The sequence below is a fragment of the Sphaerodactylus townsendi genome, linkage group LG07 (genome assembly GCF_021028975.2).
Source record: "Sphaerodactylus townsendi isolate TG3544 linkage group LG07, MPM_Stown_v2.3, whole genome shotgun sequence".
Classification (NCBI taxonomy): domain Eukaryota; kingdom Metazoa; phylum Chordata; class Lepidosauria; order Squamata; family Sphaerodactylidae; genus Sphaerodactylus; species Sphaerodactylus townsendi.
This window is the reverse complement of record NC_059431.1, coordinates 98,082,946-98,109,344: the sequence shown is the minus strand read 5'-3', so window position 1 is coordinate 98,109,344 and position 26,399 is coordinate 98,082,946. Positions and strand designations below refer to the sequence as shown.

The 26,399-nt window shown below is 44.0% G+C and overlaps 1 protein-coding gene across 1 annotated transcript in view; it reads left to right on the top strand.

Annotated features, from left to right (window-relative positions):
• The window catches only part of TNKS (tankyrase), a gene marked incomplete at its 5' end in the record, with an annotated part of 51,868 nt that overhangs the window by 2,397 nt on the left and 23,072 nt on the right, over nucleotides 1–26,399 (top strand). The window contains 9 exons of the mRNA XM_048504408.1: nucleotides 1,179–1,245; nucleotides 2,484–2,670; nucleotides 4,190–4,311; nucleotides 4,710–4,801; nucleotides 4,897–4,975; nucleotides 14,181–14,352; nucleotides 17,465–17,544; nucleotides 20,395–20,540; nucleotides 23,081–23,246. Of these exons, the coding sequence (XP_048360365.1) occupies nucleotides 1,179–1,245; nucleotides 2,484–2,670; nucleotides 4,190–4,311; nucleotides 4,710–4,801; nucleotides 4,897–4,975; nucleotides 14,181–14,352; nucleotides 17,465–17,544; nucleotides 20,395–20,540; nucleotides 23,081–23,246 (1,111 nt within the window). The remainder of the gene's footprint in view (nucleotides 1–1,178; nucleotides 1,246–2,483; nucleotides 2,671–4,189; nucleotides 4,312–4,709; nucleotides 4,802–4,896; nucleotides 4,976–14,180; nucleotides 14,353–17,464; nucleotides 17,545–20,394; nucleotides 20,541–23,080; nucleotides 23,247–26,399) is intronic.

Here is a 26,399-nt window from a genome sequence, read left to right as displayed (position 1 = left end):
GCAGCTTACTATGCAAAGAGGAATGGGGAAGATTGTGGGAAGAGAGTCGTGTCAAAGTATTGTCGAAGGCTTTTGCTACCATTCAGATTTAGTAGCATAATTTTCTAGACCACAGCCATGGCCTCTGAGAACATTTGTTTTCAAAGATGATGTTCTCCCTGGGACTAGCCTTTGTGTGCCCCTAGAAAAGCCTCTTCTGTTGAGGGCAATTAGTATTATCCATAAAGTTTTGTATATTTATTATGGTTTTTGTAAATTTGTAGTTGCAGTGAAACAACTCTGTTGGCAGAAACATTATCTTAAGGTTTCATTCAAACTGGATAGCCATTAAATGTCCTTTTCCTCAAATACTTTCTACATTTATTTTCTATATTTATAATCATCTTTCTCTCTGAAACTCCAGGCAGATTCCATCTAAAACCATGCAGTAAGAAAAAATATCATATAAACCTGGCACAGAATTTGAGAACACTTCACTAAAAGCTAGTATAACACAGAAACAGTAAAGAAGGAATTCCAAAATTGGGGAACATGACGCAGTGGAACATTGTAATACACACAATAAACAGTGTATTAAAGCAGGATTGTCAAATTTCAAAAAATAGTTCAATAAACACAGCATAATAGTGGACACTGAAGACTGTCCTAAATTCCACAGATGTTAACTACAGTTTTTATCACTTTTTAAAAATTTCCTCCTGAATTATTCCATTTTATATTTTCCATGCTTAGACCTTTTTTTGTTGCCATGTATAAAGTTAAAACAAAACTTTCATACGCATTCATTTTTTATTTGATTTGCTCAGTTAGGAATCTCATAGCCTACCTTTCAACATAACAGTCTCAAGATAGGTCACAGTGCATCAAGATCAGAATATAATCTAAAGTCTTGGAGGGCAGAACACATCTATAAGTAAAACACAGAAAAAGTATTTGGTACAGAAGTGAGAGGATGTACTCATTTACATCTATCCTGTAGGTTTCTTCTATGCAGTGGGTGGGTGCCAGTTTTTTCCTTTTGCAAAAGTTTCTAATATTTTGCTGCCTCCTTTTACTGCTATTGTTTTTGTGCAGACATTTGTGCTCTGTACCATACTTTATTTTGCCGATGTTCTTACTGCTAAAAATTAGATACCTGACAAAATGCATGCCTATCCCATCTATTTCATATTTTGCAGTGGACTCGTGCCCCTCCACAACGCATGTTCTTATGGACATTTCGAAGTTACAGAATTGCTGTTGAAGGTAAGTTGGATAAGAAGCAATTTTATAATGAATGTATTAGACATTAAGTACTAGCCGTTGTAAGCATTCACTTGTGGGGCTTTGCTAGAGTGCTTCACATATGCTCTGTTATGCTAATATTCTAAAAATTAAAAACATTTTAAAAAACTACATTCAGGCTTCTTATGCCAAGGTGTTGAAGCTGGCTTCTGTTGAAAGTAGAAGCACCTGACCCCGGCCTCTTAGGGCAGCCTTTACTGGATTTTTTCAGTAAGTGACCCTCGCCTACGGAATCCCTTTTCCTACGAGGCTCTCTCTTAGGCACCAGGCCAAAGCATCTCTTTCCCCCCAGGCTTTTACTTAAAGGATTGGTCCTTTAATATTAGTTTATAGTGTGCCTTCAGTCTGAAGACTGTTTCAAGCTGCCAGAGCTGAGTTTTTATGTTCTGGCTGGGTATTCAAGTGTGGGCTTTAATTAATAGCTTTTAATGCTTCGAGTTTTTATTGTGTTATATTTTGTAAGTGCCTTGGGCAGATCACCTGGAGAGGCAACGTAAAAATGCCCTAAATAAATAAATAGGGGGAACTGTTCATTCAAGGGAACTGCCCATCCAGAGGCCACAGAGCACCATGTACGCAATTCATGACTGAACTAAAGGTTTGGCATACAGTCTGGGATGCAGGGTCAATGAACAAGGGTTATCTCAGAGCAGTCTAAGAGCCAGCTCTGCTGAATGGTTGGGACCACTGACGCCTGAGTTACACCATCTTTAGCAGTTAATTAAAATGGGCAAAAATATTAATCCTGTTCCGCACATGTGAAATAAGGCAGTATTAATTGCAGGTATGGCCTGATGCTGGAAGTCTTGTCCAAAGCCACCTAGTAGGGCTCTTTAACGGAGATGAGACTTGCACTTGAAACTGAATACATTTTGCTCTTTACCACCACGTTATATACCACGTTATGTACTGAAGCCTTTTATTCTCACAGTCCATTTATCATGCCAGTCTCTTAGTGCTCATTCCAGGCTTTCAATATGAACTCGTAATAATGAATCTGGAATACATTCTTGCTATCAAGCACTTTATTGAATGAAACCGTTTTAATTGTGTTGCTAAAATATCAGCTCATTCCCGTCCAAGATTTTATTAGCTTATAATGAAATCTTATTCTGTTGCACGACGCACTTAATTGGAAAAAATTACATTACACAGCGCACATGTGAATTTTGTTAATCTTGCATTCTCTCCTTGTTTAGCACGGAGCTTGTGTTAATGCAATGGATCTCTGGCAGTTCACTCCCTTACACGAAGCCGCTTCCAAGAATCGGGTGGAAGTTTGTTCCCTGTTACTCAGTCACGGTGCAGATCCGACTTTAGTCAACTGTCACGGCAAGAGTGCTGTCGATATGGCCCCGACGCCTGAGCTCAGAGAGAGGCTCACGTGTAGGTATCCCTGGTAGACAGCGTGCTCACTTACTAGAGAAGACTGGAATGTGTGCTGCAGTTCTGTGGGGGCACAGAAATGCTGAATGCGATGAGCCAAGCTCACTTTAATTTGAGAAATGCCTTTATGGATGCTAAGGTATTCCTTAATTGGGGGCCTTTCTTGTTCAGTCTTCAAATCCAGAGGGATTGATGTGTGTTTAGAAGTTGGTGAGCAAGGCTTCAGTGCCAGATATGTCTCCTTGTTTCACCCCCTCCCCCCCAAAAAGAAGCAAAGTAAATGTTTCTTGCCCTGACCTGGATAGCCTAGGCTGGCCCAATATCATTAGAGCTGAAACTAAGCAGGGTCAGCCCTGGCAAGTTCTTGGACTAGAGACCGCCAGGGAAATGCAGGCTTGCTGCACAAGGGCAGTCAGTGGGGTATCACCTCTGTTCATGTCTTGCTTTGAAAACCCTGTGAAGATACCCTAAGTCAGCTGCCACTTGGCAGAACTTTCCACCAGTAAATGCTTCCTCCCACACACATGCACACACCTAGATCAGCAGAGTTTTCTGTCTTTCCCATTTCCTGCTGCAGCCCCTAATCCCCCCCCCTCCAATGCTAAGGAACTGGAGTCTTCCATGAGCTGGAATGCTTTACCACGGTTTAGTCCTGGATTATAACCAGTATACTGGTTAGTTGAAAGAAAAACTGACTCTAGTTCAGCTAGTTTCAGATGGGTAACTGTGTTGGTCTGCGGTAGAAGAGTCCAGCAGCACCTTAAAACCTAGCAGGATTTCCAGGGTACAACCTTTTGAGCATCAAAGCTCCAGAGAAGCTGCACATTTTTGTTTGTTGAACAGTGATAATCAGAACTAGGCTTGACCCATCATTCCTTCATCATTCGGGGGGAGGGGTTGGCCAGTGAGATCAGCCACTAAACATACCCTGCAGTCCTACGCAGCTATACCCTTCAAATCCCATTGACTTCAGTCGTCTCTAAAAGGGGCTAGCTCTGTTTAAGATTGTACCAACAGACAGTTTAGAAGCCTTTCCACTACTTCCTTTGTTTCGTTGGACCTACAAATAGTTTTGACGCATCTGAGTTTTCATCTGGACTGGGCAAGGTAGCTTGCTTTCCTTTTGGGGGGAGGGGGGAGGCATCACTGGACAGAAGTTCTGTGGATGGCTTTGCACTTTGTTCCCGTTTCCTGTTGCGGATATTCCAGAGTTGTATTTTCACATGCTTGCAATGGATGGTTTCTCAACTTGAGAGCAGCTGTGACTGAAATAAACCAATTTTGCAGTGAAGTAATTGTTAGGATGGGAAACGCTGTTGAAACGAGGACCCTCTCCCCCACCTCTCAGCCCAATAAATACTCTCTTGCTTTTACCAGGTTCTTTCTGGTGGCTAAATTAAGATCATGAAACATACGTCCCCCCCCCTCCCCTCCTCCCTCAAGCTCATGGCCATCTTCTAAATTTAACATTGTGTCAACCTGACAGGCTCATGAATATTTTGTGTGCCCTCCCTTGCAGATGAATTCAAAGGACATTCGTTACTACAAGCAGCGAGAGAAGCCGACTTGGCCAAAGTAAAGAAGACACTCGCCTTGGAAGTCATTAACTTCAAACAGCCGCAGTCCCACGAGACAGCACTGGTGAGATCATGGAGTTGCTTGGTTTGCTTTAAGCAGCACCTTAGGCTACATATACATAATAGTTGCACTCTGTGGTTAGACTTGTTCTCCATGGTAAATGTAGTTCAGCCCTTCATGAATCTAGCTTGATGCAACTTGCCTTTTTCGCCAAGGGAACTACTGTGGAAAAAGTAGGAGACAAAAGTTGGAAAACATCTGTCTCCGTGCTGCGTTTCCATGACCTTTCTTTGGACTCCTGTCCAGCTTTGCATCAGAATAAGCGAGTAACTTGTCCTGTATTAACTGTCAAACATACAGACTGGTTGCAAGCCCCGCCTGCTGCTTCTGCATTATCCCCTTCAGTATCCTTGTCCCGCCTTAGGCCTCGTTGTGTTCATGGTGTGCCATTTCGTTTGCAGCATTGCGCCGTGGCATCTCTTCACCCCAAGCGGAAACAGGTCACGGAGCTCCTGCTTCGGAAAGGGGCCAACGTGAATGAGAAAAACAAAGAGTACGTGGATTCTTTCATGTGGCAACATTTTGCACCGAGGTGGAGTTAGGCCCTGTTCTCAAAGCTGTTCATTTGTTTCTCTTTTTGAAACCCAGCTTCATGACGCCTCTGCATGTGGCTGCTGAACGAGCGCACAACGATGTGATGGAAGTTCTGCACAAGCATGGAGCAAAGGTTAGTACCAGACTGGGCTTTAAGAGCCCGGCTGAATCATAGCAGTGGTCCGTCTAGTCCAGCGTCCTGTCTCATACAGTAGCCAACCAGTTCCCCTGCAGGTTCAACAGCAGGGCATAGAGACCGAGGTCTTCCCCTGATGTTTTTTTTGGCACAGGTTAACTGCCTCTAAACATGGAGGTTTCCTTCAGTCTCTATGGTTTGTAGCCATTGTTAGACCATCCTACATGAATTTGTCGAACCCTCTTTTAAATTTTTCTAAGCTTGTGGCCATCCCAGTCTCCCCTGGCAGCAAACTCCACATTTTAAATCACTTGCTGTTTAAAAAAGTATTTATTTTGGTCCGTTCCTGACTCTACTGTCCATCGGCTTAATTGGATGCCCTCTTGTTCTAGTGTTCTAGGAGAGGAGGAAAGAATTCTCCTTGTCCACTCTCTTCATCCCATGCGAAATTGTACAAGCCTCTATCTTGTCCTCCCCCCAATCTAGTAATCTCTTTTCTAAATAGACAGGTCCCAAACTCCTCAGCCTTTCCTCACAGAGAAGGTACTCCAGCACCCTAAGCATCTTGGTTGCCCCCTTCTGATCTTTTTCCAGCTCTGCAATGTCATTTTTTGAGATATGGTGATAAGAACTGCATAAAGTATTCCAAATGAGGCTGCACCGTAGATTTACATGGGGCAGTATAAAAAAAAGGTAAAGTTTCCCCTTCAATCGTATCCGACCCTGGGGTACCACTGCAAGCAGTGATTTTATAGGCAAGCTGCTTTTGTGGGGTAGTTTGCCATTGCTTTCCCCAGCTATTCTTTACCCCCTAGCTATGAGCTAGGTACTCATTTACCGACCAACAAATGGATGGATGGCTGAGTTGACCATGAGCCAGCTGCCCAGGATATCTGACCCCCAGGGGGCTTGAACTCCTATCCGTGTGAGTGGCAGTGCAAGCACTTAACCACTATGCCACGTGGCTCCTTGGGGCATTATAATATCGGCTATTTATTTTCAATCCCTTTCCTAGTAATATCCAGAAGATGTGCCTTTTTCACCACTGCTTCACACTGGATTGACACTTCTATTGAGCTATCTGCTATGACTCTAGGCTCTTTTCCCATCTCAGTTTCAGCAAGTTCAGACCCTGAAAGCCTATATTTGAAGTTGGGATTTTTTGTTCCAGTGTGCTGGTCACCTTTCTCTTGCCAAACTGAACTTCATCTGCCCAATCACCTAGTTTGTGGAGATCCTCCTGAAGCTTTTCACAGTCATCCACGGTTTTCAGTGTCCTAAATAATTTTGTGTGAGCTCTGTACTTTAATGCCGCTTTCATGTGGCTTGTGCAGAATCATATGACAGGCCCACAATAATGATGATAGGAGAAGCCTGGTTATTCCGGGAGTTCTGCTGGCTTCCAAGAAAATATTCAGGTTTTTTGTTATATGATTACATGTAACTGCTGCTGTTTTTATTGTTTGTATAAATACTCTTGAGGTGGGTGGCTATAATAATTTCCAGATATTCTCTGGTGTTCAGACTGACTTCTGAACTGATTCACGTGTCTGTTTTGAGTTGTTTCTTTAAAAGTTGCTTTTGAGATGTTTTGGGAGGTGTGGGTTAATCTTCATTTGATTCCTGCCGCGTTCTTGTTTTAGTATTGAACAATTTTCTGGATTGAGGTAGTGCTGCTTGCGTCGGTTTTCTGCAAGATATTTCTGTAGTTAGCCTTGGTGACACTGCAAAATTGGCTCACACAAGTCGTCTGTAGTGCCAGTCATGGTGAAGCTGGGGCCAGTGGGCTCTGGAGAGCAACAGTGTTGCATATATTTGCCACACACTGTTCTGTGTTGCCTGGTTCAGCACCAAATCCTTCTGACTTCAGTGTTCAACTTTTCAAGAAAAGATTCCAGTGCTTGGCAATCTGTGGCCACACTGCTGCCAGAACAGCTTACCTATCTTGCCTGTGTTCCAGTCAGCCAGAGGTGCTGCAAGCGAAATGTTAATGATGTATTGCTTGTGATAGCTAGAGGTCTATTGGTGTGTGTGCTAGGTTATAACATAGATGCACATGTGCGATAACCCCCCTCTCCCAAACACACACACACTTTTAAAGAGGGCTTCGTTTACAAAGCCTGCAAGGGTGAGTTGTTGGCACATTGTTAGCCTCATCCACCATTTTTAATGTCTTTAAAGAGCATAGGTGCAAATTCATAATTCATAAATTTTAGACTGAGTTGATCGATACTTGAGAATATTATTACTCTAGTCTTTGTCTCCTGTGGTTGCTTCCATTGACTTAAACATCAGGCTGTGTTTTTAGAGCTGAATGAACTGATTTTTCTTTCAGCAGTTTAAATTAGGATAAGAGAAGCATGTCTACCATATAGAACACAGGCATGTTCGCTTATGCTGTCTTTAGGTGTATCATTTTACTTGATGGTTTGGGTTCTCAGGATGGCTGTAAAGGTCTTGAATCTGCTTTTATGGAAGGTATGGAGCTGTCTTGTCTCTTAGCAGATTGAGATAATGAGCCTCCAAAAGGTGCATAATACCTCTGGTTTTATGTGTACCTGATTCTTCCTTCTGTTCATTTTTTGGAGTGGGAAGATAAATGGGCCACAAGCCAGCATCCTGGTTTAGGTGTTCACTTCATTATCTGAAGTTAATTGTTCCTAGACCTGAAACAAGAAAATCCTTGAAACTCACCACAGAGAGCTGTATTTCTTTGGTGTCTTTACCCTGCCAAAATCAGTCAGAGGAGCCAAAGCCCCAGACGTATCAGGGCTCCTTGGGTGAAAGCAGCTGGTCCTGCTCGGGTTTTGGAGCAATTGAGTTGTTTCCCTTCCTTTATGGGGGTGGGAGGGTGGGCGGATTCGCACTTGTTGGTGAGGTTTCATAAAGGTAGTCGCATGACAGAGGAGCATCCAGACTTGGGCATCTTTGGAGCATTCTGTGATTGATGAGACTGAGTGCATAACGTGCATGACGTTGTGCTGCACAGACGGCTTGGATGACAGATAAAAGCAGTAAAACATACTTTTAGGCGCTCTCGTGCAAAATGAAACTTCATACGCAGTTAATCAAAGCATTGTTGGTGTAAGACAGGTGCGCTTTAATTTAGGGGCTCATTATGTTCCAGAGCTATTCTCCGGATCTCTGCCGCTGACTTCCTTCCAAGCCAGTTTTAATAGCAACATAAAATACATTGATATAGAGAATAATGTGCGTGGAATACCATGTTCTAGCATTCTGAGCCAGCTGCTAGCTTTTTTGGTTAGTTTACTACGGGGACGCATTTCAGAAACAAGCCTTTGCGCTCTCTCAGATAGTGAAATAGTTACATAATGGTGCGTTCAGGCCGTTAATTAAAATGACTTTCCCAATTGCCTTCTAGTAAGATACCTGCATTCGACTGACTGGAGCCTTGCCGGCCCATTCAAATAAGACATCTGGCCATTGGCTGCTTTGCTTCCTAAAAGCCCGGTGTTCTGAATATTTAAGGGTAATGGGGGACTTTGAGCCCATGCACCTTCTGAATAAATGGGGCTGTCACTATGAGAGATTTTTGGCCTATGTTGCCTTGCGTCAAATGGCGAACAAATCTGCTGCATTTTTAAAAAAGCACTTTCTAAAGATTTACTCCATATGTGCTCAGTTCAGTTTTATTACGGCCATTAGGCCAGCAAAAAAGAGCAGAGAAGAACAAGAAAAAGGAGGAACAACAAACAAAAGAACAATCGAATTTGCACTGAAATCCACGAAACAGAAATCCACACAAAAAATATCATCAGCTTGTAGCATTCTTACGGTCACCCTCATGTGGTCTGGCTCTTGGTCCCAACATGGTTCTTCTCTTACTATATGCCAGCATACAAAATTTAGCTACCTGCTGAGATATAAGAGAAACTCGGTCTTCCAGCAAAATTCTCACAAGAACTGAGTCGGAATTAGCTCTAGTTAAATTTCTGTACTGGATAAACAATGGATGAATTAACGCCTCCCTTTCCCCTTTATGGAGTTCACAATGCAATAAAATATGTAATACAGAGTCCACTTCCCCTGAGTTACAAACACATAGTCTCCTATGTCGTGGGATTTTTTGAAATCTGCCCATTAGATTGGCTGATGGAAAAGCGTCAAAACGGGCCCTTGAAAAGGCCCAGCGGCATTTCGTAGATGTTATATTGGACAGGTAAGGGGCAGCCGAGATACCTGTCCAAGATTTTAATGGTTTATATAACGCCGGTAACAAGGAGAAATCTGTTTGCATTTCAATATCATTGAGCCGTTGATAGACCAAGGCTGTTGCTCTGCAATGATCCAGTTCCAATAATTGTACAGGATCCAAACCACACTGTGTAAGTTTAAGTGTTATTTTTTCTAGCCAGCTTGGATATGGTGTTGCTGCCAGAAGCAAAGGCAATAAACCCATGGGATGGGAGAGGACTTTAAGCCAGTATTTGATAATAAGCCTCCAAAAGGTTGTCTCAACTTTAACCAACCCTGCTTCTTGTCTTAAAACTACATTAGCTGTACATTTAGGAGTGTTAAAAAGAGCTCTGAGGAATGTGGATAGGACTCTCTCTAATAGAGTGAAATCCGAAATTATTGCCAATGGGGCTCCATAGGTGAGTTGTGCCAGGGATTTAGCTTCAAATAATCTAATTGCCGCTGGAATAAATCCACCCCCTTGTGATCGAAAATATCTTAGGATTGCCTGTGAGCTCCTTTGTGCTGTGTGTATGGCTGTTTGTATATGGGCTGAGGGTTTTCCGTTGTACTGGAAAACCACACCTAGGTATTTGAAACACTTTATTTGTTCAATCTGATGACCTAACAACTGCCATTTCAGTTTCTTAAATTTGGCATTAAAATGCACTATCTTGGTCTTTGTGTAGTTGATACTTAGCTGTTCCTCTGTGCATATCTGAGCAAATATCTTCAGCGCTCTTTTTAGCCCCACTCTTGTCAATGATAATACAACAGCATCATCGGCATACATGAGAATATTACAATATTAATTAATTTCTCCATATGTGCTGAAACAGTTTTAGGTTTCAGTACTTTATTGTTTGTGACAAATCTGAAGATTGCTGCGAAGAAATTCTGATTAAGAACAGATTGTCCAGCTTAAAAAAAAATCTATGTAGTCTTTCTCTCCTGGTTAGCCCAGCTGAGAGAGGAGAAAGGAACATTGCCTACATGAAGGGAGTGGCTAGTTCCATTGATAAGCCGCCACCTCATTTGTACATCAGTCTTTCTTTTCTGTCCCAAAACAGCAGAGCAGCGGACATTCCATCCAACACTCCCATGTTCTCTCTTCTGTGTCAGGGAAAAGAAAACATCATCTTAGAACATTCGACTGAATGGGTCCCAGGACCTTGTATCCCAACCTCTCGGAAGTAGTTGGGAGTTGAGAATCATCATAAGGAAGGTTTATTCTTTAGGGCTGCAGATACCTTTAGGCTCAGTCTGGCACTTCTGATTTGGTCTGTTTTGTCTACCTTCTGTTCTGTGCCTTGGGGTCCTCACCTGCCGTGTGGTGCTGTAGTTTGCCATTGACTGCCTCCTTGCTGACAGGCAGATTCCAGGGCCTTGTGATCACCCCCCCCCCTCTGAAGGACAGCACAAAGCAATTAAGGATGCAGCGTTTGAAGTAAAAGAAAATACATGAAAGACCTTTCTGCCTGACTTTTGAGTGGTGGTTTTGGGACCCGACTGTTGGCAAATACCCAAGTTCAAAGATGAGGCTTCAACAAGTTACATGAAAGAATTGGTTCACGCAGAGGAGCCCAGCTGTGTTAAACAGAGCATTTCTTTTGTTCAAGCACAATATACACAATGTGCCAACTTGGGTCGAGCATAGCTTTGATTTGCAACTCCTGCGGCCCTCGACACTGATCCTTTCATGGTCCTGTCTTCAGATACTCTTCAGATTTCTGGCAAGCTTTCCAGTCAAAGAAAACCTGATATGAAAAGTGATTCTTCTTTCAGTCAGTTCGCTGCTTTCATTGTCATGGTTTGCTGTGTGAACCCAGAGATAACTCTATCCTGATTTGGTGTACATATACCCCCTTTCAGAGTTGGAAGGAGCATTTGAATGCAGGAATGTACTCACAATTTTTTGTCCTAGTTGCTCAGCCCAAACTGAGAGTCAAAACTAATGTTTCCATCATTCCTACTAGTTGTCTGAAATATGGGTGAACGTTAAATCTGTCCAAGCAAGGTGTAGATTCCATGTCATCACTGTCCAACCTAACTAAAAAAAAATTTTAAGCCCCAGAAAGGACTCTTTAAGAGAGGCTTGTTAACAAACATTTGTTGTAGGGCTGCAACATGGTTTGGATTGCAAGTACAGTGGAACCTCGGTTTTTGTCGATAATCCTTCCGGGAAACAGCGGCGAGATCCGAACCTGTTGAAAACCGAGGCAAACACTGGAAAGCAATGAAACTGCATGGGTTGCCGTTTGTTGTCGCAAAATTAGGGTGTGCGCGCTGACGAAATCCGACAAAAATGGAAGCAAACAACAAAAACAGAAACAAAATTTTCGGGGAAAGAATCAACAAAAGCCAAAACTGACAACAATGAAAACTGAGGTTCCACTCTATATATAAATTGAGAGGCAGAGTCTTCCATTCAGAACCCAGTTGGTAGGGGTTTATGGCTGAGCAACAATTGCTTGAGTGCTGTGGGGACTGCTCTAGCCCTCTTGGGAAACCTTGGAGGGGGTTTCTTCCTGGCCTTCTCCCCATTGCCACTTGCTTGTTTTGAGCCAGCTAGGGCCATTGTTGGGGAATGTAGGAGAGAAACACATTTTACCCTGACAAACCTCTGAAGTTGGCAGCCCCAGATGCAGGCGAAATGTAAGGAGCAAAATCTATCAGACCCATGGCCACACAGGCCAGAAAACCCACAACCGCCCAATTCCAGTCCAACTGTTCAGTGCTCTTCATTAAGTAGGACATTTTCTAAACTGTTCTTCTTCTGTCTAGCGGTAGAACATTTAAGTTGGAGGCTGGCAACTCCAAATGTCCTTCAAACAAAATGCCATGGGGCTAAACCCGGCCCCACAACTTCTTAGGAAGGTTTGGGGCTAGCAGCCAGTCCTAGACTTGAAGCCTTTGAATAGAAGAGAACACAAAAGGCTTCTTGAATGCAGGAAAAAACCCCACTCTTTTTCCATTCCTATTCTTGAAACTTCTCCTACTCTGTTAGAGACAGATCTTTGCCTCATGTAAACTGATTTAAATGCTAGTGAATTGCAATTGAAAGGCAGAGACATCTTGTGTAATGGTGCATTATTCGCCACATTGTAAAATATTACCTTTTACATAGGTGCCTGTGTGCGTATTCCTGATTTACTGAAGCACATCGACTTGGGCTTTGTGTAGGCGGGGATGCTGTTGCTGATCTGTGGGTCCTGTTTAAAGCCCCAACCAGCTAGTTGTTGTGCAAGATGCACATCTTACTTCACAAGTGGTTGTTGTTTTTTAATTCCCCTCTCCCAGATCCGCAATAACTCTTTGCTGGGTGGCGGGGGAATAGGTATTCATATACAGAAAAGCTTTATATTTCATTGTCTGTCAAAACAAATTGCAGTTCATCTGTAGCTTAACATGACTGATTTTAATAGCTAGAAATGTAGTGCTGTGGTTGCCTGTTTTATTTTCCCCTCTCGCTGGGAGAGAGCTTTTCCTTAGGGAACACAGAGACTCCTGACGTTCAGCTTGGCTTATGCTGCATTTCCGCTGCATAAAAGTGTCTCATGCTGCCTTTTGGAAAGATCTGTTCTTGGCTGCCTGCTGTGCTGCTGTGCTCTCTGGCCTGTTCATATATTGTGAACATCTTTGACTGCTGCTTGAATATTAGTTTCACTAGATGGGGGAAGTCCAGGACAAATAAGGAGGCCCTAGATTGAATACCGGGAAGTGATAATTATGTTTCTTGTCCATATCTGCTCTGCTTGCTTCTCAACTTTGAATTTTTGTCATCCTTTAAGGATCACAAATGGCTTTTGGATCCTTTAAGAATCACAAAACAGCTATGTCAGCCACAGATCTAATAGTATCAACAGGGTCGACTGCCCCCTGTCTAGATTTAAACAGAGATCTGACCTTCAGTGTAATTAAATATGTCTCAGTTCTGAACACGAGTCTTAAGCCAAATTGAACTGAGGCAAAGCCGGACCTTAATGGTCTGGGATCAGCTTATCTGAGAGACCATCTTTCCACTCCCTCAATAACAAACCGGCTGGCAGTCCCTGGCCTAAAAAAGTATCTGGCTGTCCTCAGCTAGAGGCAGGGTCATTTCCTCCAGCCTGGCAGAATGATCTGTCAAACGAGACCAGGGCCCGGCGGCACATCTCAACTCCGCAGGACCTGCAAGACGGAGCTGTTCTGCCAGGCCTACAGATGAGGGCAGCAATGGGGAGTAATAGAGCCGTCTTGCCTGGCCTTCCCCTCCTCCTTTTTCCTTCTTCTTTTATCAAATGTGGGGGTGGTAAGTTGTTCCACCTTTGGTTAAGTTTATAGCGCCATCAATATATTGGTCATTAGATCATCTGTTTTATAGTACTATTTTATATCTACATTTTATGTACTTGTATCATATAACTATGTTATGAGCCGCTCCAAGGCCACTTTTGTGGGAGAGAGTGGAAATATTAATCAAATAAATAAAATTTAACCTTTTTCATATATATTTAAAAATACTACATTGGTGGATTATTTTTGACTTTTTGACATCTTTTGAGGATTACTAATGGCAATCTTCTTCCTCGTGGTCCTCAGGTAATTATTTACACCCAATGACTCACCCTTTTTCTAACAGGAGATTGTCACATATGTCTGATTTTATTTGCCAGAGGCTAGGGCTTGAAAGCTGATCAGTATTCCAGTTGAATTTCCAAGCATGTATTTAACTGCAAAATGAAGATTCTTTTTTTAAGCACCGTAACCATTTCAGCCATCACCTCCTTCATATGAAACCCATGTGCCCCTAGAATAATAAGCAGGAGAATTTAATTGGTCCTGTATTATCCTGTGGTGTTAATGTTTCAGCACAGTAGGAGGCTAATTAAATTACTGTGCTGTGGAGCTTTCCTTTGCTCCATTCCCTCCATTCAGAAGAGACGAGGATCAGTAGCTTTGCAGTGCAGAGTGACTTCCTAGTGCTGTATATTCCTGAACATTTGGTGTCTCTTCCTCCTGCTAGATGAATGCACTGGACACCCTGGGCCAAACAGCTTTGCACCGGGCTGCCATGGCCGGGCACCTGCAAACCTGTCGCCTCCTGCTGAGTTTCGGCTCCGACCCCTCCATCATCTCCCTACAAGGTTTCACAGCAGCACAGATGGGCAATGAAGCCGTGCAGCAGATACTCAACGGTGGGTACCATATTAAGTACATTTGGGTTGAGGAGCAGTAAAGGTAGGAGGCTGAGGCTAAGTGGTTGAGCATCCACCTGGCAAGCAGAAGGTTCCATGCATGAAGTGGTCATCTACTGAATCCAGACCCTTGGTCCGTGAAGGTCAGTATTGCCTTCTCAGACTGGCAGTAAGCTCTCCAGGGTCTCAGGCAGAGATTTTTCAAATCACCTACCCCCTGGTCCTTTTTTAACTGGAGATGCCAAGGACTGAAACTGGGACTGTCTTCATACAAACCAGAGACTTGAGCAACTGAGCCCTAGTCCCTCTCAGTTCAATTCCCAGTTTCTCCATTTGGGAAGATCAGGGAGTAGGCAGGGGGTGTGAAGGATCTTTTCCTGCAGCTTGGAAAGCTACCACCAGGCAGCGCAGACAATATTGACCTTGACGAGTCAATGGCCTGATTACATATAAGACAGTTTCATGGGTTCAAGAAGGATGATAATGGCACTGTGGAAAGCAGCACTGAAGCAATACGTTTGTTTGCTGCAGGTGTTGAAAATGAACAATAATAAACACCCAAGGCAAACAGCATTATGAATGTTTTCCATTGTGTAATTGTTCACTCACCACTACCGTACTGTCTTTTAAATGTCCCTCATGCTTCAGTTTTGCACTTGGTGAGTGAGAGTCAGAAAAGTACAATTGGAACCAGATGTTCGGTGGGCGTGGGGGGGCCTACTGCTTTTCTACTGTAACCCCCGTCCCTCTCCAAACTATCTTCCGGTATGAGAATGGTGGAGCTAGAGGGAGGGAATCTGTGTGCTGATTTTGGTTTTGAAAGGGGAAGTACCATTGACTGTCTAGCTCATAGGTGTCAAACTCAAGGCCCTCCAGATGTTATGGACTACAGTTCCCATCATCCCCTGCTGTGAACCAGTCTAAGAAGTGGATATAAATATAATTTTAAAATATGCAACATTGTAAGGAATGATCAGTTACCCTAACTGACAAAAAGCATTGGTGCGGGTGGGGTGGGGGTGGGGCTTTTTCTAATATTTAAGCATTTAGTTATTTTCCTTTAATTCCTTGCTTTTGTCCCCAGGGGGACCCAAAGGCACTTGCATCACTCTCCTACCTTCCATTGCATCCTCACACCAGTAACCATGTGTAGTAGGTTAGGCTGAGTGTGTGTGATTAGCCCAAGGTCACTTAAGAAGCTTCCATGGCAAACTGGGAATTTGAACCTGGTCTCTCTATATCGGTGAACCTTTTCGAGACCGAGTGCCCAAACTGCAACCCAAAACCCGCTTATTTATCGCAAAACGCCAACACGGCAATTTAACCTGAATACTGAGGTTTTAGTTAAGGAAAAATGATTGGCTCCAAGGCACACATTACTCGGGAGTAAGCTTGGTGGTAGTCGGTGGCTTTGCTTTGAAGCAACCGTGCAACTCTTTGAACGGGTGAATCACAACCCTAGGAGGGTTTACTCAGAAGCAAGCCCCCCCACATGACAAACTCTGTGCGTGCGTGCCCACAGAGAAGGCTCTGAGTGCCACCTCTGGCACCCGTGCCATAGGTTCGCCACCACTGCTCTATATCCTAGTGCAGAGGTCGCCAACCTATTGTGCTCCAGATGTTCATGGACTAATTCCCATCAGCCATTGCTAATGGGGCTAATGGGAATTGTGGTTCATGAACATCTGGAGCGCCATAGGTTGGCCACCCCTATCCTAGTGTGTCACTCTAACCCAATGGTTCTCAACCTTCCTAATGCTGTGACCCTTTAATACTGTTCCTCATGTTGTGGTGACCCCCAACCTTAACATTTATCCATTTTACAGATGGAGAACACTGATGCAGAGAGTCTTAGGCGACCCCTGTGAAAGGGTCATTCGACCCCCAAAGGGGTCGCGACCCACAGGTTGAGAACCGCTGCTCTAACCACTATGCTATACTAGCTCACTATATCTATTAGATCTCCTGAGCACACTGCTTGGGAATTAAAATAAACTAGCTTTTCGAGAAACCTCTTGAAATCTAAAAACGAGACCTGGTATTGAATTTGCAGCCAGATATCTATGAAGATGGGGTAAATAAGTGAAAAGCAGCAATTTTTTAAACATCGTTTATCTTACACTGTTATTCAGTATAGCATGAAAAAATGGAGTGCTGATGTAATTTTTGTTTTGCAGCAGTGCAGGATCCATATGATAGGAGCGTTCATTATGGCAGAGAAGAAGCTCCAAACAGCCAATCACTAGGATTTTAGCTTTTCTAAAAGGATTGCACAAACAGACCTTTCAGAGAGGAGAACTGCTCATTTAACACGTAGTTTTGGATCTCGTTCCCCATCTAGCTAAGATGGCCAATAAATGTTTAAATTGCATTCTCTGACACCACACATTGCAGTTCTTCACTACAGTGCCTTCTAATAGCTCTCAAGTGAAACTTTTGTTCTGCTGTAGATAACACGTGTGTGTGTATGTAAAGAGAGCGAGAGCAAGAGAGAGCACTTTTAAAAAAAGGCTCTGAAGTGCTAATCAGTAACAATAATATACTAGGTGTTTATTGATTGGGAGCAGACGCAATACTTAACACTTGCTATGTTCAAAGCGCTTCATTCTTTCTCATCCTTACAACAACCCTGTAAGGAGGAAAGTTTTATTCTGATACAGGCAAAACAGGATTAAAACTGATAATGTCTTATTTTAGAGATGAAATTTGACCACAAAAAAAGTCCTGCTTTGTATCTTAGTCTTAGGCCTGGTTAACTCATGCCGCGGAGCGAGTGGTAATGAAATAACAGAGTGGTGAGGTGGGATGATGGATTCCAGGTACATTTTTCAAAATTCCCTTAGGTTAATGAATTCTTATGGGTAGAAAACTTGTAGCAGCTGCAATAAGCTAAAAAAACCCTTTCCCAAGACATCCTATTTTTAAAAAATGTGGAGTGGTACAACCCATTCTGCTGCCTCAGAATTCTGCCGCCTGATTCTGCTGCAGACCAACAAGGGTCTATATGCTTTTCTGTGTTATGAGTAGGGGGAAGAGCAATGTTTTTCCTCAGTAAAATACTTACATCTTCCATAAGCCTCAGGGACTTATCGCTGTCTCCTCTGTCGCGCAGAGAGCACGCCGGTGCACACATCAGATGTAGATTATCGACTCTTGGAGGCGTCAAAAGCCGGAGACTTGGAAACTGTGAAGGTGGGTAGGTGCAAAGAACATCTGCTTCGTGGCGGCGTTGCCTGTGTGATCTGCCTACAAAAGTTGAAGCCACCCTATGTTCTCCTGAGTGTATCCAGAGCCAGCATGCGTTATCTGTGTGTGTTCAGTGATTCTTCTTTGAGTGACTTCTAATGTCAAACTGGGTGGCAGCTGAGATGGCGGACTGGCTTTGGAATCAGAGGGACTCACTTGATAAGTGCAGTTATAGTATTGGAAGTGGCTTACTGTGACTCTCCATACTTGGCTCAGTGCGGCCTTTGACTGTGGGCAGAAGGGCCCCCAAGGGATCCCATCTCTTCTTTCAGTTACCAAGGAACGTTAATTCATGGGCAGTGCTATAGGATTGGTATGAATAAGCATACAGCTAATAGCAGGTAGATGTGTCTGTGTAGAAGGGCAGGCTGGAAAGCAGGTAGGCATTTGGAATTATACATATTCCAAATGTTTAAATTCTAAGTTTAGAATGTTTAAATCCTGTGTTGGCGGCAGCAAATTTTCTTGGCCTCCCACTTTTTCCACCTTCTATCTTCTTCTCCCCACTCTTTCCTTAGTGGGTTTAGGATTGTAATTTAAATGAACTGCCACCATAAGTTGATTTTATTGTTTTAATAAAATGTTGAAAGTTTCCCTGAGCCCACGAGGGAAAGGGAGGCGTACAAAACCAATGAAATAAATAATAGTGCCCAAGGTGTGTTCAGAGAGTGAAAGGGACTGTAGCAAAATACTCACTCTCCCCTTCCTTACTTTGCCTGGTCAGTGAGTGAGTGCAGACAAGGTTTGTGAGAGTGTGAGAGAGAAAGAGTGGGTGGGTGGGTGGATGGGAGATCTGATTCAGAGCTATTGAGAAAACCTACCTGGGGAGGTGTATATTTATAGCCTATATCTGTAGGGGTAGTATTTGGGGCAGGAGGAGAAATATAACCTTCTGTGGGCAGTGAGTCAAATGCTTTCAAAAGGAGTCAGAGCTGGGTGGGAGGAAGGGGGGCTGAAAGGCACATTGCTCTCCCCAAAAACATCACATTGTGTTTAGACTGCTGTGACTAATTTGCTCTGATTGCATTGCAAAACAATTTTATTAATTACTGTTTATTAAATTTACTATTCGTTTGTTTGAATACCCCCAGAGTCCTGTTGGTCCCTGAGATGCCGCTGGTCTCAAATCTAGTTGTTCTACTGCGAACCAACATGACAACCCTCTGAAATTATCTCACTGCAGATGCTAATTTTCTGCCCCAAGCATTTCCTCACTGCTCTAATCAAGCTGTTTATAGTTCGCTTTGTACCTCTGTATCCACAGTTCTTTCTTTGTAACATTCTCCCACCTTCTGAGTGGGATATAAGGACACGGATATCTATTCTGACTTGCATCTGATAAAGGGAGCATTGACTCCTGACAGCTTATATCTCAAAAATCTTGTTGGTCTCTAGCATGCTGCTGGACTGGAATCTTCCTTTTAATTTCTACTGCAGGAACTGCAAACTGAAAGGATGGTTTTACTTGCTGGCAGAGGTGGAGCTACCAGGGGACCAGGGGGTGCGCGTTGCACCAGGTGTATGCCTGGGGGTGCGGAAAATCCTCCCCACTGGTGGCACCCAACCCCCCCGCAGTGCGCCCCCCCCCCACTTACCTTATTGAAACAGTGCAGGCTGGAGAAGCAGCCTGTTCCCTTCAGGCTGAAAATGGCCTGGTGGGAACTACACTTCCCAGGAGACCTTGCGAGCCCCAAGGTCTCATGGGAAGTATAGTTCCCACCAGGCCATTTTCAGCCTGAAGAGAACAGACTGCTTTTCCAGGCTGAACTAAGGTAAGTGGGGGGGGGGAGTGGGCGTGGGCGGAAAACACAGATTGCACACCGGGTGCACTCTGGCCCAGCCATGCCTCTGCTTGCTGGCAACGTGTTGGTTATAAGGTAGCCCCTGGACTGCTTCTGCAGAAGAGCTGAACAGGGAAAGTGTTGTATATACAAGATGGGGCAGACAGTTAATTTAAGACCATGACTAAAATTTAAGATTTCTAATTCCATTTCTTTTTTAATTCACTTAGCCACAGAGCATGCTACGAGAGCTACTGACATCTGTGCTCCATCATAAACATGGGAACTGGTGTTTCCTATTTTCTTTCCCTGTCACACGTGCACTTTGGAATATTAATTTATTTACCATGTGTATGTCACTTTTACACCAGGTAGGAAGGCAACAGGGAAGTGGCTGCTTCCAGCCACTACTTCCAGAGTGGCTTCAGCCGAACGTGGAGGCCAACGCAACTGGGGGCATTCTGGGGGTGTTCCCAGAGATGGAGCTGACATTAACTGCCTCCCACTGGGTTTTGGTCCTCGGAACGCCATTAGCAGGGAGCATGGCCTTTTGCCACCATGCAGGGAAGACTGGCTTGTGCCTTTTGAGTGGTGTATCTCCGGTTTCCCCTGTGGGGGGCTTTCAGGTGGCTGGGGATTCTTTTACTTCTCTTGCCTTCCTGGAAGCTCTCAGGAAGCATTGTGGGAATGTGGCAGCAGTGCTGTCCTGGCCACCTAGCCAACAGGATTGAGCTGTCAGAATTCCAATTCACCAAAATATTGCCTCTTACTGCACTGCTCTATTAATGGGTGTGTTCAATTTGCTGTTCTTAAATGAAGGCATCAAGAACGTTACCTCTGATAAGGCAAGGCCTGGAGCAAGGCACAGATTCCAAAAACAGCAGTTTGAGCATTGGCAATCGTTCTCTTTGTTCCTTTTTACCGTCTTGAGTTGGAGGTGGTGGCTTGAAAAATGAGAGATCTTCTCAAACCTGCAATCCATTGCTTTTGCCTTTACATTTTGTTTTCTTTACAGCAACTTTGCAGCCCCCAAAATGTGAACTGCAGAGACCTGGAGGGTCGTCATTCAACTCCCCTGCATTTTGCAGCAGGTTATAACCGAGTATCGGTCGTAGAGTACTTGCTGCATCACGGAGCAGACGTGCACGCAAAGGATAAAGGGTAACTTGGATTCTCTGGATTACCTTTTGGGAGTTAAGGGGTGACGGTGGAAGGGTTTCCTGATTCCCCAGCTCATTTAGTGTTGTGATGTCAGATCAAACTAAACATCATGATGTCCACTTCATCTTGTTCCTGTTTCTGTATGGCAGAAAGCTCCTCCTGTGCTGCAGTTCTTGCAGGCAGGCAGAGTGAAATCTGGGATCTGAGCTTGTTTATCCTTGTCTAGTTAACTTCTACTGCCAGATGCTGTTTTTGGATGAGGTCTGTTCCCCGGGCTCTGGTGGAAAAAGGAAGTGGTGTCATCAGCACGTCAGTGACTTGGGGCTGCCAACCTCTGAACAGTTTTCTGCCAGTGGCTTAATGTAAATACGAAATAGGAGGGGGGGATAAAAATAGAGCCCTGAAGTACTTCTCAACACAGATCCCAGGCTGTCAGTCACCTGTAGCTGCTTCAGGTTAAGATGGTTCTGCTGCTTCACATTCCTGTTAAACCTTTTAAGCGGCTTAAGAGCAGAAGGCCACTGGAACAGAAAAGTGGGGAAGGAGCCCCACTGGATTCCAAGGGTGGCTGATTTCTAGGCAGTGAGAGTATGCCAGGGCTACCCTTCCCTTTTCAAGGCTAGTTGAGGGAATGTGCAGCTCCAGACGTTGCTGGTGTTCTGGACATTTTGGATTCATGCCAGCAGAGCCATGGCTCCGCAGGCACGAATCCAAAATGTCCAGAACACCTGCAATGTTTGGAGCTGCAAGTTCCAATGACTAGCCTCAAATAGGGAAGTTGAGAATTAGACCTGATGATGACATCTGCATACAAGGGATTTAGTAGCCGCATCCTTCAAAAAGGTTGGTTATACTCATTCTGCAACAAGGCGTTTGACTCTTTCTTTCAAAAAAAAGCCTGAGCCACTTTGGGGCCACCTTCACCTGCGAAGGTGTTTCAGTGCAGAGCAGCCCATCAGCATCAGACAGAAGAGAACTAAGGTCTTCACAAGTGTAGGACAGTGGCAGATCCACGAATGGTGTATTAAGTGACAAAGAACAGGTGTGAATGTTGCAGATTTTTTTCTTTTTGCTGGGGCCCTAGTGTGGGAGAGCGAGGCTTAGCTTTCCCTGTTCCGCCTGAAAATGTTTTAATGCTCCTTCCCAGTGTACTATGTGCCTCTGTGGAATAATTGATACTGTCATTACTCAAATGGAAGAGTATCCTGAATGTAAGATGAGCTGCATGAAAAAAGGCATCAAAATATTATTGGACATGGCCTACGTGTATACAAACGTGAGATATTCCCCTCCTTTTTTAGGGTATTACAATGAAAAAAAAAAGAACATAATCAGTTAATGAATTAATTACGTGTATATGCCACCCTTCCCCTTGGGGGCTCAGAGCATCTTCCAACATTTAAAATACCATCATAGTCTTGCATTTGAGTAAATACTGTAGGTCCCATATTGGCACCTGGGGAAAATGCCAGATTTGTGCGTTTGTGTGGAGGGGAGACACACACAGAAATAGGATGTATAACCTTTAAAAAATTGGTCTCATCCAAGGCTGTTACTTTCAGTTTAAAAAACAGAGGGAGATACATTCACTGAATTCCTGTCATAATGAGTGATGAAGCACAGAAAATAGTTTGAGAAAAAGAGATAATTAAAGACATGCCCTCCATCCTCGCAGCAGAATCCAAGACTTGGTTTTCACAGAAGAGATAATCTTCTGTCTGCACTATATCCCTTCAGAGTGTCTCTTGTGTGTGTGTGTGTGGGGGGGGGGGGGGGTACATGATCAGATGTTCTTTCCTGCAAAAAACTCCCATCGTGTACAAATCCAGCAAGCTCAGAGAAGTCCAGGCTGATAGATTTTCCATGTATTTTTTAAATGGAGAAATATTTAATGTTCACCCCCCCTCCCTTTCCCCAAATATGAAGTGTCTTAGTTCAAACCCAGTTTTCCACTTCTGAGGATGCATACTGAAGACTTCCTTGGCAAAATGTCTTACTAACATGCGTGGCTTCTCACGCATCAGTGCACACTTGGAATTGTCAGAGTATGAGATGCGCATTGTGGCATCAGTTGTGAAGCTTATGCCCGTGTGTCCTGTTAAGATATATGGTAATAGTGGCTAGTGAACTCCTGATTGCTGCGTCTGAGTATCTGCCAGGTATAAATTGTTGTGCAGGTGTCCTCTGAATATCTCCAGTGGGCTGGTTTTAGGCTTTATGACTCCTTTATTGGTGAGAACACCTCAGTCAGACACACAGAACAGATGTTTTGGGGCCAGAGAATAAAACGGGTTTTTGCTATTGTCACAGTAATGTTGCTGTTGTCACAGCAATGCTCAACTACAGATAGATGCTGCTTCTGGTTATGCCTCCTCCTGCAGAGCACTTGTTACAACTTGGTGCTGATTTGTTGTCTTCAAGATGGTTGCATCTCTTTGGAAAGAGAAGTAGGCCGATCATCTTGAAAGACAGCTACAGTTTTTACGTTGTTTTAGATTCTGACAATCTGTTTTTCTGTTTCTGACAATCTGTTTCGCTAGTGGCTTAGTTCCATTGCATAACGCCTGTTCATATGGACACTATGAAGTGGCAGAGTTGCTGGTGAGACATGGGGCTTCCGTCAACGTTGCAGATCTGTGGAAGTTTACGCCTCTACATGAAGCAGCAGCAAAGGGCAAATATGAGATCTGCAAGCTTCTTTTAAAAGTATGTAATTTGTCAAACCTTCTTGAGTTGTTTCCCATCTAGTTGCCTTTGTCTGTGGACTTTGTAGCATGTGGTGCCCCTGTGCAGCAATGCAGTAGAACTGTCTGGGGGCTGCACAAAAACAGTTATGTGCAAAGTGCCACAAAGTCTTGTCACTCTGACTTCAGGTGGACAATGTTCTTGCAAACTGAATGCGTTACTTCCATGCTTACTGTAGAATGATCATGTGCAACAGTCACTTAGAACAACTTCTAATATGATAAATGTTTTCTTTTTCTTTGGTTTAAACAGTTTGCATCCCACCTTTGTGCCCAAAATGGCAAACAATTAAAAAGATCTTTAAAATTAACTTTTAAAAAAACAGTGCATGTATATAAAATCAGCAATTAAAAGCTGACTAGAAGGGGGCGTGGTCAGGAAGGGAGCATCACCAGCTGGCCGAAAACCATCAGGGGTGGGGGGAAAGGCAAATTGTACTGGGAAAGGAATTTCATCATTTGGTGCCACAGCCAAGAAGGTCCTTCCCTGGATTGCCGCCTCATCTAGTCTGTAATGGCAAAGGCAGGTGAAGCAGGGGCTCCGCAGATGACCGGAGTGGAGGGGTAGTTCCTCAAGGGAGAAGGTGGTCCTTAAGGTATGCAGGCCTTATGTGTCTTTCAGCCCCACCCAAAAGCCAGGCACATGGCTGCAGTTCCACAGCCGCACCTGGCCACAACCCCCACAGAGGCTTCCTGGTGGTGTGGGGAAGCTCGCAAAGTGCAATAGCCTCCCTGCTGCCAAGAAGTGGGCTTACATCAACCAAAAGATTGGCTTAAGCCTGAACTGCAGCCTGCCAGCGTGACTAACATTGGCTCCTACCCTGGCCCCTCCCTCCACTAGGCCAGTGGTGGGGGCGTGGGATGCTGGTGTGGCATCCAGCACCAGGGGAGTGGGGGAGGCAGTACACCAACTGGATCACCGGGATGAGGCTCTTTAAAGGGCAATACCAGCACAGCTGCAGCAGCCAGAATAAAGTCATTGCAAGCGGTGTCCATCCAGACATTTTTGGGAAGGCTGCAAATGTGACGTCAATTGGGGAAGGCCCATTTGTGTTTCCCCCAGTCTTCTGAGACTGAGAAATGTCCTGCCTGTGAATATGAAAGGGCATGTCTGTGTGGCCCTCCCTCCATCCTGCGGTCCTAAATTTTTTCCTTTCTGTCTCCCTCCCTCCCAATCAGTCATGGAGAAACAGAATTGGAAGCAGATTGTGATTGTCATCTGGTTTGGGGTTATTTTTGCAGGGAGAATTGGTTTACAGGGGGTTTATAGAGAGGGCTCCCATGCCTCTGACACCCTCCCTCACACCATCTGTAAGATTTTTTGCTTTCCTGGACAGAGCTCCTTAAATTCAGTACTACACCGCTACACAGAACTAGAGAGTGTTTTTCCCCTCCTCATTCTCTGTTTTTTTAAAAAAAAACACCAACCCCAGCACCTGTAATCTGACTTGTGGCTGACACTGAGTAATTTTTTTCTCAGACTTCTCGCTAGTTGCCATGGTACCCAGATTTCTGTTCTGGAGAGTATTGTAACCACCGGCCAATTCAGTTTTTTAAAAAGGGAACCTCTCAGGAGGAGACTAAGAAAATAGAATCTCCATTTACTCAATCTAATTGAGGAGAATCAATAATAATTGAAAAGAAGGGACAATCAAAATTAATTAGAACAACATCTATTCTCCCCCCCCCCCCATTTTTTTCTTTTCTTGGCATTATTTGTGAAACAATAGATTTAATTAAGATAATTGCCTTAATCCCCAGTGAGTCTACCATTATGCAACTGATGCGGATGTGCAACCAGCATTTACCTTTTAAAAGCTCCAGTTCGTTTGCCACTGAACTGAATGCTGCAGTGGCGATTTGACAGATTCATCCAGGATAGCGGAGGATTGGGGCCAATTCATTTTGAATGTTAAAGACTAGCTTAATTTGGTGAAAAGATGAAAACAGATACATGGAATATACAAGGCAAAGTGAATCTCTTGCCCCAAACAGATTTTAGGAAGTGGAAATCCTGCTGTTTAAATCCTGCATTTAAAGAAGCAGCAGGCTAAGCAGCACAGTCTACCCCATCAGAGCTCAGAAGCTAAGCAGGGTTGACTGCCAATCAGTGGGCAATGACCAAAGAAGTCCAGGGTTGCTGCTCAGAGACAGGCAGTAACAAACCTATGTCCCTCAGCTGCCTTGAAAACCCCAGATGGTGGAATTCTAAGCACGTACATTTAAAAGAGACATTGGCCCTTTCCACACAAGCCAATGAAAATATTTGCAAAATGTTTGCAAAACATTTTCAGTCGCTGCCCCATTTGTTCGCCCTAGCGATTCCCTACCATTATTGCTTGTTCGGGTTTGTTTTTTTAAACTTCTGCTGGATCTGGAGCTTTGATGCTTCAAAGTCTCATGCTGCAATTCTTCATAGGTCGTGCACTTGAAGCTTCAAACCCACCAAAAACAAAAAACAAAACCCATGACAAACAGGCAAGACAACAGAGTGAGCCCAGAAAATGGTGCCGAGAAGGAAGACAGGGGACTGGAGAGAGAAGTGGGAAACTTTGTAAAGAGATACGCACAGCAAGCCAAAACGTTGTTTTCAGAAAAAGAATTGCTAAAATCGAGGACCATTTAAAACGTTTTCAGGCTGGAAATAAAACGTTTTGGGCTCAAAACATTGCAGAGCTCCTTGAAGGAAGTGCTTTATTCCTGCCTCAAAACATTTTATTTTGGTTGTGAGGAAAAGGTCATTCTCTTGATAAAATGCAGAGCAGTGGCCTGTAAGAAAATTCCAAAACCAGTTATATAATGCCTTCTAAATTGCTGGTGGAAATTGCCATTGCCTGCCTCTGCCTAACCACTTTGGACTTCCTTAGTGGCCTCTGATTCCCCACTCCTCCACCTGAGTGGCAGAGTCTTATCTGTTGAACCAGATGTGTTTCCATACTCCTACATTCCTGCTGGGTGACCTTGGGCTAGTCACAGTTCTTCAGAACTCTCTCAGCCTACCTCACAAGATGTCTGTTGTGGGGAGAGGAAGGGAAAGGAGCTTGTAAGCCACCTTGAATCTCTTTACAGGAGAGAAAGGTGGGGTATAAATCCAAACACTACTTCAAATACTAGC